A 14,049-nucleotide genomic window follows, 5' to 3' on the forward strand; every position below is an offset into this window, starting at 1 on the left:
TGTGGAAATACAGTTGGTTTTTGGCTTTTCTTTTTTGTTTGTTTTTGGTTTTTTAATCTAAAGTAAAGATGATGACAAAGCCTACTTCAAAGAGTCAGCATAAGAAGTAAATGATATGATGCTTATGAATAGCCTAGAAATTAACTGTTGTTACAATATTAATGTCAGGTATGTTGTTATTAATGAAGGAATGAGTAACTTTGAAAACCACATAGAGAAGTAAAAGACATTATTTGGAAGATCATCAGAGTCAACAGGCATAAATACCCTTTTTCCCAGGAAATGTGACCAAATTTGCTACTATGTTTGGTTTCACTTTACAACTTCCTAGATGAAGGATACACAGTCTGTAAACCAAGATTGGTATAAACATGGGAAATGGTGAGATGTCAGGACTCCGTACAGTAAGGACAGTTCTGAACTAATACATAGAGATTACTTCAACTACAGTCAGCCTACTCTTTAACCATTCAGATAACTACCCAGTTACAATGCAGGTGTTTAAAATTCTGAAATGAACATTATTTCACCAAATCATTTCTAATGTTTATAACATATTCCAGTTTAGTGTGTCCAACCTGTGTTCTCCCTTTTTGTCTTGTTTTTATAGCCTCTTTTTGAGTGAAGTGAACTTTTCTTGGGCTACAAATATGTAAAGTATATAAGTAACAAAACCTTTTTTATTTTAAAATATTTTTCTTACAACATTTAAAAACTAGAGAAGAAAAATGCAGGCTGCAGGTTAAACATTCCCAAAACATGGACAAATATATCTACTAAATTATCTTTAAGACTATACATTTCTAGTGCTGTCCAGTTACTGAATGCATAATAAGAAAATGCATAATGAATCTGAATGTCTACCATGAAAGCCAATTTCTTATCTAAGAAATTTCTGCATCATATTTTCATGAAAAATTAAGTGTGGAAATCAAGGAATTTCAAGGAAGATCAATTTCTGCACCTTATTTTCATAAAAAATTACAAAGAAAATCTACTTAGTAGTATGTCTAAAGTAGATTTTATAATGTGAATTTAAAATAAAATCTGTTATTGAGTAATCCTACAAGCCAAGTCCAGAATATGACTATATAAAAACAAGTACACTGTTTCACTTACCTGCAGTCAAGTCCCTAAACCGTTGCATGTATTCTATGGCCTCATGGATCTGACCCTGTTTACACAGGCACAGAAGCGTTTTCTTGTGCAGACCACATTTGCTGTAGATAATCTGAGCTAACGCCAAGCACTTGGCCTTGTGAAAAGTATCTTGCTCTCCATAATCACTAATCACATCTCCAGCCTCCTCAGAAAAGGTTATGCTAGAGCAAGCAGATCAATAAGGCACACATTAGAGAATTCTTGATGAGTGGCTAAAACTGGAATACTTGAAAATTCAGTGCAGTAGGACTGGATTTGCTATAGCCTACAAGAATTCCAAGTCATCAGGCAATAAATGATACAGGAGAAATTAAATGCATCTGAGATTTAACAACAAAATAACTGGCGTATGCTTTTGTGAAAGAAAACATTTTGGTGAAACTAAGACCAAGTTTCTTTAAAAACTTCCCTGAAATGACTGGTGAGATTTGAAATTACAAGGTAAACAAAATTATCTTACAACTGGGGGTCTCAATGTTCTCAAAAGTTATGCAGAGTGTACTGAGGCTCTAACCTCTATAGAAGGTAAAAGCTTATTAAATGTTGGCTAAAGACAGTGAGAACAATTTCACTTCATAATTAGAGATAGATTTTATAGGCATTTACATTAAAAGAAAAACAAAGTATGGTAGCACTGTTATTTTTAAAATTTTGTTACCGATTTATAAGAAGCAAGAGGAGAAAAGACTGTAACTATACTTATTAAGGGAACCGGAAAGAAGTAGTTCTCCTAAGATAGCTCGGTTGGTAGACTTCATGTGTCATCAGACTTTCCGCGGTGCTGGGAGAGGAGCCCAGGGGCTGGTGCGTGCTAGGCGGGTGCTCTACAGTGACCGCACCGGCCCCACCGGCATCACCCTTAGTACGCATCTTCACACACAACTGAGGCGAGCCATTTGCACTATCACAGTAACTCCACCTAGAAACTGTCAGCGTGAGCCAAAGGGCAGCTGGACATGATTAACAACTTCACTTCTAATCATCAGCTATATGGAAATTGTATTTAGTTGTATTTTTAATTAACGACTAAAAAATAACATTGGGTCTGTATACACTAACAAACTACTGATAACACTAAAATGAAGTCCTAAAAACCTCTACAAAACGCCTCCATTGAAAATTCAGAAAATAAAGCCTTCGGTGTTTCCTAGGGTGGACAGCAGGAAGGTGAATCTACAATAAGAGGGGAATTTGAGCACAAGTCAGTGATCTGGTAAGTAATTCCTTGATTTCCACACTTGAACATGAAAATACAGGCTTCAATCCACAGTCATAATACTTCTTGAAAAGGAACAAGGGAGAGCCAACCTCGTGGCTGCAACACCAGGACAAATAATTCCAGTATTTCAGTATTAATACCACTATCCTCTAACGCACTATATACATTTAGTGCATTGTGATCAGTGTATTTTAGTATTAACATCATTATTAATACCTCTTATTAATACTATTATTACTTAACCCCGTATTGGTACCACAATGATGTGCTCCCTAGTAACAATGCAGGCTTAGAAAGTGGGCCTGGAACCTGCACCTCCTCCACTCCCAAACACACACATCGTACTCCGTCTTCCTAAAGTCCCCTTGTGTGCTCTTATGCCCCAACTACCAAACCAATGAGCAGTCTTCCAGGAACTTCAAAAAGTGGATCTGAGAGCAAACGAGATCATATCAAGTTAAAAAGCTTCTGCACGGCAAAAAAAAAAAAAAAAAAACAACCAACAGAATGAAGTCACAACTACAGAGGAGGGAAAAGTTTTCTGCCAGCTAATCCTCAGAGACTGTTAGTATCTAGACTACATACAGACCTCATAAAAATAAGAGCCCCCCAAAAAATAAAAGATGCAATCAAAAGATGGGCAACTGAAATGAATAGACATTTCTCAGAAGAAGTAAAAATGACCAATAATTACATGAAAAAATGTTCAACATTGTTAGAAAATTAAAACAACACTGAGACACCATTTTACTCCAGAAAGAATGAGTATTATCAAGAAATGAAATAATAGATGCTGGTGAGACTAAAGGCAAAGAAGAACCCTTCTACATTGTTAGTGGAATGTAAACTGGTGCAACCACTATGGAAATCAGAGTGGATGGAGAGTCCTTAAAAATGTAAACTAGAAATTCCATTTGACCCAGCTATGCCCCTTGTGGGTATCTTCCTGAAAGAGTAAAAGACACTGTATTGCAATGAAACATGCACACCCATGTTTACAGCAACACAACTCATAACATGTACATCTTGGAAGTAGCCTACATGTCCACCAACAGATGATGGATGAAGAAAATATTTATATACAATGGAGCGCTATTCTGCCAAAACAAAAGATAGACTCGAGTCACTGTAGGAAAGTGGATGAACCTTGAGACTGTGACGCTAAATGAAATAAGTCAGACACACAAACTTAAATATCATAAGAATTCTCTTACACGAGAAACCCAAAACATAAATAAAGAGCAAAATAAAATATAGATCAAGGAAAGTAGGGAAATACACATATTTTGTTCAAATGGGAAGAAATTCAAGAGAAGGGGAGAGAAGAGGAAGGAAAGGAGATTCTAAAAAAATAATTAACATGTATTATGTGCATGTACCAATTCCTAAAAGCAATGTAATCATTATGTAATGCAAACATGTACTAATAAAAAGAAAAAACTGTTTTTATAAGTTTATCAAACTACATACCTTACATAGGTATACTCTATAAATTATACCTCAATAAAATTGTAAAAACTAAATTACAGCCTAGGATCAATTGTAAAAGAAGCTTTAACCTGTCTCACTAACTTAGGAGTTTTCCTAAGAATTACGATCACAGAACTCTGGAGAAGTTGTGCCTTGATGGACGAACTTCTAAGAAAAACAAATACAACTATGTTGTACAAGTTATTGACTGGGACAGACGCCACTTAAATGCCCCCTCCAACCTCCATCCTTGGCCACTAGCCCCTTCCCAGCTGCTCTGGGTGCTGGCTGCCAGTGGTTCATAGGTGACTCCCTCTTAGAGCACTGCTCCTGGCAGAGGGGAGCTACTTTGCCCCTGAGAATCTGTGTGCTCCCACCTCCTCCAGGTGGCTCACCCCTCGGCCCCCTTGGCAGTCTGATGAAGAAACCGAAAAGGCCAGCCCCTGCTGCAAGGGAGAATAGCTCTGAAGTGTAGTTCACGCCCAGAGCCATCCTTTATAAACAAGGCCAAGCAGACTTCCTCTGAGGCCACAGTATCACTTCCCTATTGTTGTCACTCAGTTCTTAACAGGCATTTCCTCAGAAATCCTCCCTCTGTCAACCCTGTGCACCCAAACTTCTGTCTCCAAGGAGCAACCTCCTGTTGAGTGTTCTCCTAAACGTCACCTTGATCTGTGATCTTTCAGCTTATACATCTCTTTGGTTCATCTTTCACATGTATCCTACAGCCTGCTTAGAATCAAGTCCCTGCCTTTCCCTCCCAAGCAGTGTGACACGGATGATCCTTGTCCATCCTTACTGTCCAACTTCCATCCACCATGAAGTCACCCAGAATTATTTTGTGAATGACTGTGAATCAACTCTTTTTGAACTTTTTTTTTTTTTTTTTTTTTTTTTTTTCTTTTTTTCCGGTACCGGGGATTGAACTCATGACCGCCTGCTTGCAAGGCAGGTGCTTATACCACTGAGCTAAATCCCCAGCCCCAATTTTTTTGTTTTTTTGAACTTTTTTTTTTTTTTTTTTTTTTTTTTTTTTTTTTTTGAATCAACTCTTGATCTGATCTCATTCTGTCTGATCTTATTACTCCATGAATCCTTAGTAAATACTTTGTAACTAATGAATTGCCATGAGGTGCTCAAATAATATGTGGGTGATAAAATATAATCTTGAGAACTGTATTAACTAGATATGAAACTTCAGTTACAAGCTGACTTTCACTTACTTTTCCTGGGTGACCCAGTGGATAACTAAATCAAGCCGTTTTTCAGACAGTCCACATTTGATTCCTTCCAAAGTTAGATATGCATCAACAGGACTTCTAAAAGCGTGACTTGTGCTAAATATAGCCTCAAAAAATAAAAGTAATGGAAGAGTCTTTCCTTTTATTCTTCCAACAGCTATAAAATAAGAACAGTTTTGAGTTAGATACTTTAAGGGACAGTTCGCTTTTCCCAATTTTGGATTACTGTTTCCATCGCTTGGTAATTTCTACAATTTTAAACGTATGTAAGGACAAACCTTCGCACCTTGGATAACAGCTAGCATTATCCATGCCACGTGAAGATGGAGGTAGAGATTAAAGTAATTTGTCTATGAAGCAAGAATGCCAAAAATTGCTGATAGACCCCAGAAGCTAGGAGAGCTCCCTGGCAATCTCCAGGAGGGACCAAACCTGTTGTTGCCTTGATTTCAGACTTCTGGCTTCTAGAGCTATGAAAAATTAAAATTTATTTTCTAATAGTGCAAATCTTCCAAGATCAAAGAAAAACTACGACTTAATAGAGAAACAAAAGATGGAGTTGCTGGTATACTGAGATAAAACTCCTCAGGCAGGCTGCATTGCTCCACGACCTGTCAGACTAAACAAGCATAAAACGGGACATTAGATAAACATATTTATTCAGACACAGCCTGTGTGGGACGGACTGTGTCCTGCTGTTAGTTACTTCACGCTGATGGAAGCATAGCTTCTAGGCTGTGCTTTGCCCCCAGTGGCTCCATTTTATAAAGCAGTTTGCTCCATTTGGAGTGCAAGTGCTGAGGCAAAATAACTTGGCAATCTGTCTGTGCAAGACACATCCAGATGCTAGACACATCCAGCTTATTTAAACAACCTTACAATAAGCTGGGCGTGACGGCACATGCCTGTAATTCCAGTATTGGGAAGCTGAGGCAGGAGGATCATACTGAGTAGAGACTAGCCTGGGCTACACAGTGAGTCCAGGCCAGGCCGAGATCCTGTCTCAAAAACAAAACAACAACAACAAAAAAAACCCTAAAACAAAACAAAATGCCACCTGCATAGCACAATCATAAGGGATAAACTGATAAATAAATTAATCATGATAAGAAAAATATGACTTGTAAATTTACCAAATTAAATCAGGGAACATGAACACATGCCACATCAAAATTGTATCAGAGACAAAATAAGCCCATGAGTTTCTAAAACATAAAAGGGACACCCAACACTGAGGCACAATGGTGACCCATGCTGACTCGTCACCTCTTCAGATCACGTGGTGGGTACATCCTAAGGTCAGTGGGTGACAAAGTCCAGCTCTCTGTCCTCAGCTTCAGCTTACCTTGATCGCCCTTCTGGACACAGTGCACTCAACATGTCTGCTGTCCAGACAATGGCTTTGCACCAACTCTGAAATCCCAACAAGCCCATATCTCACACAAGTTTTGCTTGGTCTGTAATCTTAATTGGCCACCTAGAATGATTTTTCAGAGCTCTGGGATTTCTGCCTTTGCATTAGCTCTGTCTCTTGGAATTCTTCTGCTGCTGTTAACCCTTCTTAGATATTCCACAATCTGTGTTTTATATATTGTGCAGTGTAATATGTAACTTAGTGCCACAGAAATTAGCAACTAAGATTGCAATAAAAGAACTTATGATTACTGGACATAGTGGCTCACACTTGTAATTCCAGCACTCAGGAGGAGATAGATCTATCAATATAAATTTCAAAATATTTATGCTTAAGAGCAAGAAGTCAGCCAAAACAGGATATTCTCCTGTATGGCTGGAATTGTATGAAGTTATAGAAGCATAAACGTGCATCTGGTGATTGCAGGTAGACTGCTGGTAGCCTGAGGACTGGGAGGGGGAGAGGCTGTGAAGACATGGGTAGGAGGAGTGGGTAATGGGAAGGGAAGGATTACTAGCAGCATGAGGGAACTTCTGGGTATGACGTTACAGGCTATAAACATATGTAAAAATTCACAAATTGGTACTTTAAGTATGTACAGTCTGTTGTATATTTGGCAATTTACCACAGAAAGTTGGTTTTCAAAAGGATATGGAGCAAATTTGACAAAAATTAACTTGTCTTTTTATTTATTTTGAGATAGGGTCTCCCCATAATCCTGGGTTGGATTTGAACTCACAGTTCTTCTACCCAGCTCAAGAGTGCAAAGATTACAAGTGTGCATCACCACACACCTGACACAACATTTACTAAATTTTGATAGTGAACTCATGAGCATAGACATGTTTCTCCATGCTTTTCTATACACTTGAAATATTTCCTAATTTAATTAAGAAAATCTAATCAAATGTTTTAAGATTACAGGAATCAATAAATGGCAGAGATAGGACTAGATCCTAGATTGTTAGCCTCTCAGTTTAATATTCTTTTCCATTCTGACAAGGAAAAAAAGTATAATTTATAATAAAATTCAAAGAGAAAGACTTACCCTTAAATTTGTTCATTATATTCACGTTTCGTAGAATTCTTCTAGGACTGTTTGCTGCAAAACAAGCCGCCTTTTCATATTCACCAAGTGACATTAATTCATTGAACCTACAACCATTGCATTTCATATACATAAAAAAGAAAATTGGTTAAAATATGTAATCCAAACTAAAATAATGGCATGATATAAAAAGGAGCAATTCTAGTAACTAAAGCTGGATTCATTCACTTTGTAAAATGTCATTCAAATCTTTAATATTCAGCATCTTTAATATTTGCCTTGTATATACTCTCACCTTCCAGTTAGTTTGAACTTCCTGCTTTTAAACTTTATTCCCAGAGTAGTATCCAAAGAAAGTCACAGAGAAGGGAAAGTAAAAACTTGAAGTCAATTTACAGTGGGCTCAGAATTTTTTCAGTTATATTATCTCAAGATGAAAAGAGGTATCATGGGGAAAAAAGGCAATCTGCTGAGAAACTCAGCCTAGAAGAACTATTATTTGCATGTAAAGGCAGCCAAAGTAGAGCTCCAAAGGTGTCCTAAGTAGCCTATGTTGCTCTGCCAGGCATCAGACTCCCAATTAACAGGCTAACACAAGAAGTAGAGTGATAGTTAAAATAATTTAAGCCTCTGCTCCTCTTCCTATAGCAAAAGATTTTCCAAACAGCTCTGACTTCACAATTAATAAGCCCATAGCAAACAAGATTTACAAAGTATTGCAAAGGAATGTGGAACCCAGAGAAGAGCAAAAAACACCAACATAATATGAAGCAAAATATATAAAACTTTGCATCTAAACAAGAGTTCTTCTGTCATATCAGAGCTGATAGACTTACAGGAAGCATCACAAGGAAATAACACAAGCTTTGGTGCCCACCCCAGATTATCTTTATCTATGTCTTTGTATTATAATCAAAAGCAGATAACAGATGCAAATGGTTTTAACATATAAAACTAGAGCTAAGAGACTTAAAATGGTAAAGGCCAGCGGCAAAGACAGCTTCTCCAGGTGGGAGTCAAGACTCCAGGAAAAAAAACAAAGAGAAAAATGAGTCCTAGGAATCAAGAACGAGCTGACAGGAAAACCAGAAACCATAAAGACACTGAAGAAAGTAAAGACAATTCAGACAGAAAAATGAAGCAGTCAGGAATACCCACAGCTCCCCCAGTGTGAGTCCGCAGAAAAGTTCATGTTGCCATAAGCTGCAAACACAATGTCGGATTTTACTCTGAAAGTGACTCCTTCCACCTGGCAGCCTGGAGTTGCAGAGGAAATTCACCGCAACATCTGCCATACGTGAGAGTGATACAATCAGAAGCCATTTGGGGAAGGAATACATTGGTTAAAACAGAGGTTCTCCAAGAATCAAAAGGCACAAAACAACTACATTTCATGATTCCTGAGTTCACCCTACCACAGTGACTGGATCAGAAAGGACCATAAGAAACACTCAAATAAGCAGCAAACTAGTCACAGATCCCTTGCAAAGTTTAAGCAGTAGCAAATTCAGTTGCAAAGAACACCTGAGGTTTTCTGATGGGTATGAAAGTGCTGACATTAAGTCACTCCGTGATCTGCTTTTCCCATCAGCCAACATGATCAGGGATATGCTTTGACCTGGACAACTGCACATGCTGGGTGTACAAACAGAAGGGTCTCTGGTGTAAGGGAGGGGCTTCGTGAACCTGCAGATCATAAAGCCAGTTGGAAATAGGGATTTAGGGCACAAAGAAAGGACACACACTAAGAACCACAGGATTGAATGCATTTGCAAGGTAGATGCCACACCAGTACATCCAGCAAGAAAGGTAGGCTAGGACCCAGCATTCACACAGCAAAACATAGCCATGGAAACAGCACAGGCCCTGGCTGAGCCTCACTGTGGCCCACCCATATCTGGTGGATTCTGCTACCAAGACCCTGGAATGAAATCAGTCACCCAGACACACAGAGGAATTTTTTAGACTCTTCTCTTTTTCTCTTTTTCTGGGGGGAGGAGGCATTGTTTGTGTTTTTCCTATTTTTTGTTCTTTTATTTTTTTTACCTTCTTTTTTCTCATTTGTCTTTTTCTATTATTTAATTAATTATTAATTGATCATTAATTTTCTTTTATTCTTTAGTTCAATTGTCTCTTTTTGTTTCTCTTTCTCATCTTCCCTTTTTTTTCAAATTATACATGTTTGGCCGCCTGGAGGAGGGATCTGTGATGCAGAGGCCTGCTTGGGCCTTGCCGGCGGCCTTCTCTTGGTCTGGAGGGCACGGCCGCTGCCACCACCCAGAGGAGCTGCACTGCAGAGGAGGTTTGAGGCCTGCCTGGGACATGCAAGTGACCTTCTTTCAGCCTGGTGGAGCTTCGCCACCTGAGGAGGTAGATGCCTGCACAACATCCGATCCCCTGGAGAGCTTGAGATCCTTGCTCTGGGTGGTTGGGGACCTGCTTGGCGAGCAGCCAAATAGATTGGGCTGGGCAGGATTCAGGCCTGCATGGACCACACCTGGTAGCCTTCTTTTGGTCCCGGGAACTTTGCTGCCACAGGTGGGAGCTGTGCGGCTTGAGGAGGCTCTAGGCCTGCCTGAGCTGTGCCTGGCAAGCTTTTTTTAATCCAGGGGGTCACTGCCCAAGGAGGGAGCTATGCTACCAGAGTAGTCCCAAGAGCCCAGGACATAGGAGACAATTTCCAACACACCCAGGGGAAGCTTTGGAATAACACTTGAAGCACAGAAATATAGGAAAATGACAAAACAAAAGACCAAAATATAATCTCAAACATCCACCCCATTCCAAGAAAGCCTAGGAGCCATGTACATAGAAGAAAATATAAGCCATATGCCTGAAATACCTGAAATAATAGTAACTGAAATAAACAACTCTGGGAAGCTTTAAAGGAATTCAAACTGGAAATAAATAATCTCCTAGGTAAAAGAAGAAATGATAAAAATAATGAAAGAGGGGGGATGGGGATTTAGCTCAGCGGCATAAGCGCCTGCCTAGCAAGCAGGTGGTCATGAGTTCGATCCTTGGTACCAATAAAAAGTTTAAAAAGAAAAATGAAAGAGATGCTGAACACATCTAAAGAAGACAAGGTTAAAAAATTACAGGAACAAAACAAAAAGATAGAATCCTTGGATGAACAATATAAGAAACAAACAGAATACATAAAGCAGATTCAAAGAGATATACAGGAAGTCAAAAATTCCTTTGAAAGTTGTCAAAACCACCTCAATGCCTCAATGAAAGTGAACATAAAATTTCAGACCTCAAAGACAAGATTGCAGCTATTGAACAGGAAAGGAAAGATCTCTTAAAAATAACAAGGAATCAGGAAATAGCAATCAAACAACTGCAAGATGACTCAAAGAAAACAATGTAAGATTGATAGGGATAAATAAAAAAGGAGACAACACAAATGATATCAAGAGACTATTTACAAAAGTAATAACAGAAAATTTCCCAAACACAAGAATGGAAAATGACATAGGATTAGTGAAGCATATAGAATTCCAGATAGCCATAACCAAAGTAAAACTACACCCAGACATATAATAACCACCATCCCAGAAACCCAACATAAGAACAGAATATTAAAAGCTGGTAGAGAGAAGAGACAGATCACTTATAAAGGAAAGCCTATCAGAATCACAGCAGACTTCTCAACACGAAAAATGAAGTCAAGAAGAACATGGAGTGAAGTATTTCAGATCCTAAAGGAAAAGATTTCCAACCTAGACTGATGTACCCTGAAAAACTGACCTTCAAAATCGATGGAGAAATAAGATACTTCCATGACTAAGAACAGCTGAAGAACTTCATGATCACCAAGCCAACCCTGCAAAGAATACTGAAAGACATTCTAGACACCCATAGGAAAAAAACACTAAACAAGGCAGACAATTAAACAGAATGGAAAGATAAAGATGCAACAGCACAAAGATAACATGTCAATAATAAACCTATAATATATAACAGTTACAACCATTAATATAAATGGTCTCAATTCAACAATTAAAAGAAACAGACTGGCAGAATGTATCAAGAAACAACATCCAACCATATGCTGTCTACAAGAAACCCATCTAACCCAAAAGGAAACTCATATACTGAAAGACAAAGGATGCAAAACAATACTACATGCAACAGGAACCCAAAAAAATGTGGGAGTAGCTATTCTGTTTGCAGACAATGTGAAATTTAAACCAAGAATGATCCTAAGAAATAAAGAGGGTCATTACATATGGGTTAGGGGAAAACTTCAAGAGGAAGAGATAACAATCTTAAATATATATGCACCAAGTTCCAGAGCACCCAGTTATACAAAGCAACTATTAATAGAAATGAAAAATCAAATTAACAACAACACAATTATAATAGGAGACCTTAACACACCATTGACCCCAAGGGACAGATCAACCAGACAGAAAATTAGCAAAGAAATAACAGAACTGAATCACACTTGTGAACAAATGGACTTGATAGACGTACATATCCAACAACATCAGAATATGCATTCTTCTCAGCAGCACATGGGACATTCTCTAAAACAGACCACATACTAAACCACAGAACATATTTAAATAAATGCAAAAGAGTTGAAATTATCCCATGCATGTTATCAAGTCATAGTGCCATGGAACTAGAAATTAATGATAAAAGAAATTGCAAAAACCCCACAAACACATGGAAATTGAATAACACACTCTTGAGCAATCAAGCAGTCACAGGGGAAATTAAAGTAGAAATTAAACAATGCCTACAAGCAAATGAAAATACAAATACAACTTACAGGAATCTGTGGGATGCAATGAAAGCAGTTCTCAGAGGAAAATTATTACACTGAGTTCTCACACCAGGAAAACAATGAATACAAATAAACAACTTGATACTACACCTCAAACGGCTAGAAAAGAAGAGCAAGTCAAGTCCAAGGCAAAAGAAGAGAGGAAATTATAAAAAACAGAGCAGAAATTAATGCAATAGAGACTAAGAAAACAATCCAAAGAATCAATGAATCAGAGTTGGTTCTTTGAAAGGATAAATAAAATTGATAAACCCTAGCCAACCTACTTTAAAAAAGGAAAGAAAAAGCTCAAATTCATGCAATAAGAAATGAAAAAGGCAAAATCACTACAGACTCTGTAGAAATACAGAAGATCATCAACACCTATTTCAAAAACACCTACTCTCTCATAGGTTCAATAACACAGAAGAAATGAACAGATTCCTAGAAACATATGAAGTACCAAAGCTGGGTCAAGAAGATGTAAAACTGCTGAATAACCCAATTTCTACCAGTGAAATTGAAAAGGTAATTAAGTCCTTACCTACAAAGAAGAGCCCAGGCCCAGACAGATTCACTGCGGAATTCTACATGAAATACAAAGAAGACTTAATGCTGACACTCCTCAAACTCTTCAATGAAATCGAAAGGGAAGTAATTCTTCCTAAGTCATTCCTGGAAGCAAATATAACTCTTGTACTAAAACCTGAGAAAGACCCAAATAAAAAAGAGAGCTACAGGCCAATCTCCCTAATGAACACAGATGCAAAAATCCTCAATAAAATATTGGCAAACAGGATGCAGCAAATCATCAAGAAGATTATACACCACAACCAACTGGAATTCATCCCAGGCATGCAGAGATGGTTCAACATACGTAAATCAATAAATGTAATCCATCATATCAATAAAGCCAAAAGTAAGAATCACACGATCATTTCTATAGATGCAGAAAAAACTTTTGATAAGGTCCAACACTCATTCATGATAAGAAGCTTACAGAAAATTGGAATAGATGGTCTTTAGGTCCATATGATAAAGGCCATCTATGACAAACCAATAGCCAGCATCATATCAAATGGCCAAAAACTGAAGGCCTTCACCTTAAAATCAGGCACAAGACAAGGATGTCCCTGATCAGCATTCTTATTCAACATAATACTGGAAATACTAGCCAGAGCAATTAGACAAGAGAAAGAAATAAAAGGGGTAAAGATAGGAAAAGAGGAAGTTATCATTATTTATGGATGACATGATACTCTACATAGAAGATCCCCAAAACTCCATTGAAAGACTTCTAGATATAGGGCTGGGGATTTAGCTCAGTGGCATAAGCACCTGCCTTGCAAGCAGGCGGTCGTGAGTTCGATCCTGGTACCAATTAAAAAAAAAAGACTCCTAGATATAATAAATAAATTCAGCAATGTAGCTGGATACAAATTCAGTGCTCAAAAATCAATAGCATTTCTATAAACTAACAACAAAATTACAGAGAGAAATAAGAGAAGCCACACCCTTCACACTAGCATCCAAAAAAATGAAATATTTAGGAATTAATCTCACAAAAGAAGTAAAAGATCTCTACAGGGAAAACTATAATACCCTGAAAAAAGAAATGGAAGATAATCTCAGAAAATGGAAAGACATCCCTTCCTCATGGATAGGGAGAATAAATATTACAAAAATGGCCATTCTCCCAAAATTGTTATACACATTCAA

At 37.9% G+C, this 14,049-nt stretch overlaps 1 protein-coding gene across 1 annotated transcript in view; it reads right to left on the reverse strand.

The window, feature by feature from the left end:
- Clhc1 (clathrin heavy chain linker domain containing 1) overlaps window positions 1-14,049 on the reverse strand; it is a 57,462-nt gene that overhangs the window by 11,250 nt on the left and 32,163 nt on the right. Inside the window, exons 8-10 of the mRNA XM_063229420.1 lie at window positions 7,554-7,660; window positions 5,074-5,248; window positions 1,120-1,322 (exon numbers count right to left, since the gene is read on the reverse strand). Of these exons, the coding sequence (XP_063085490.1) occupies window positions 1,120-1,322; window positions 5,074-5,248; window positions 7,554-7,660 (485 nt within the window). The remainder of the gene's footprint in view (window positions 1-1,119; window positions 1,323-5,073; window positions 5,249-7,553; window positions 7,661-14,049) is intronic.

This window comes from Cavia porcellus, unplaced genomic scaffold (assembly GCF_034190915.1).
Source record: "Cavia porcellus strain 051 isolate PalLab524CR breed Dunkin Hartley unplaced genomic scaffold, mCavPor4.1 scaffold_18, whole genome shotgun sequence".
NCBI lineage: Eukaryota > Metazoa > Chordata > Mammalia > Rodentia > Caviidae > Cavia > Cavia porcellus.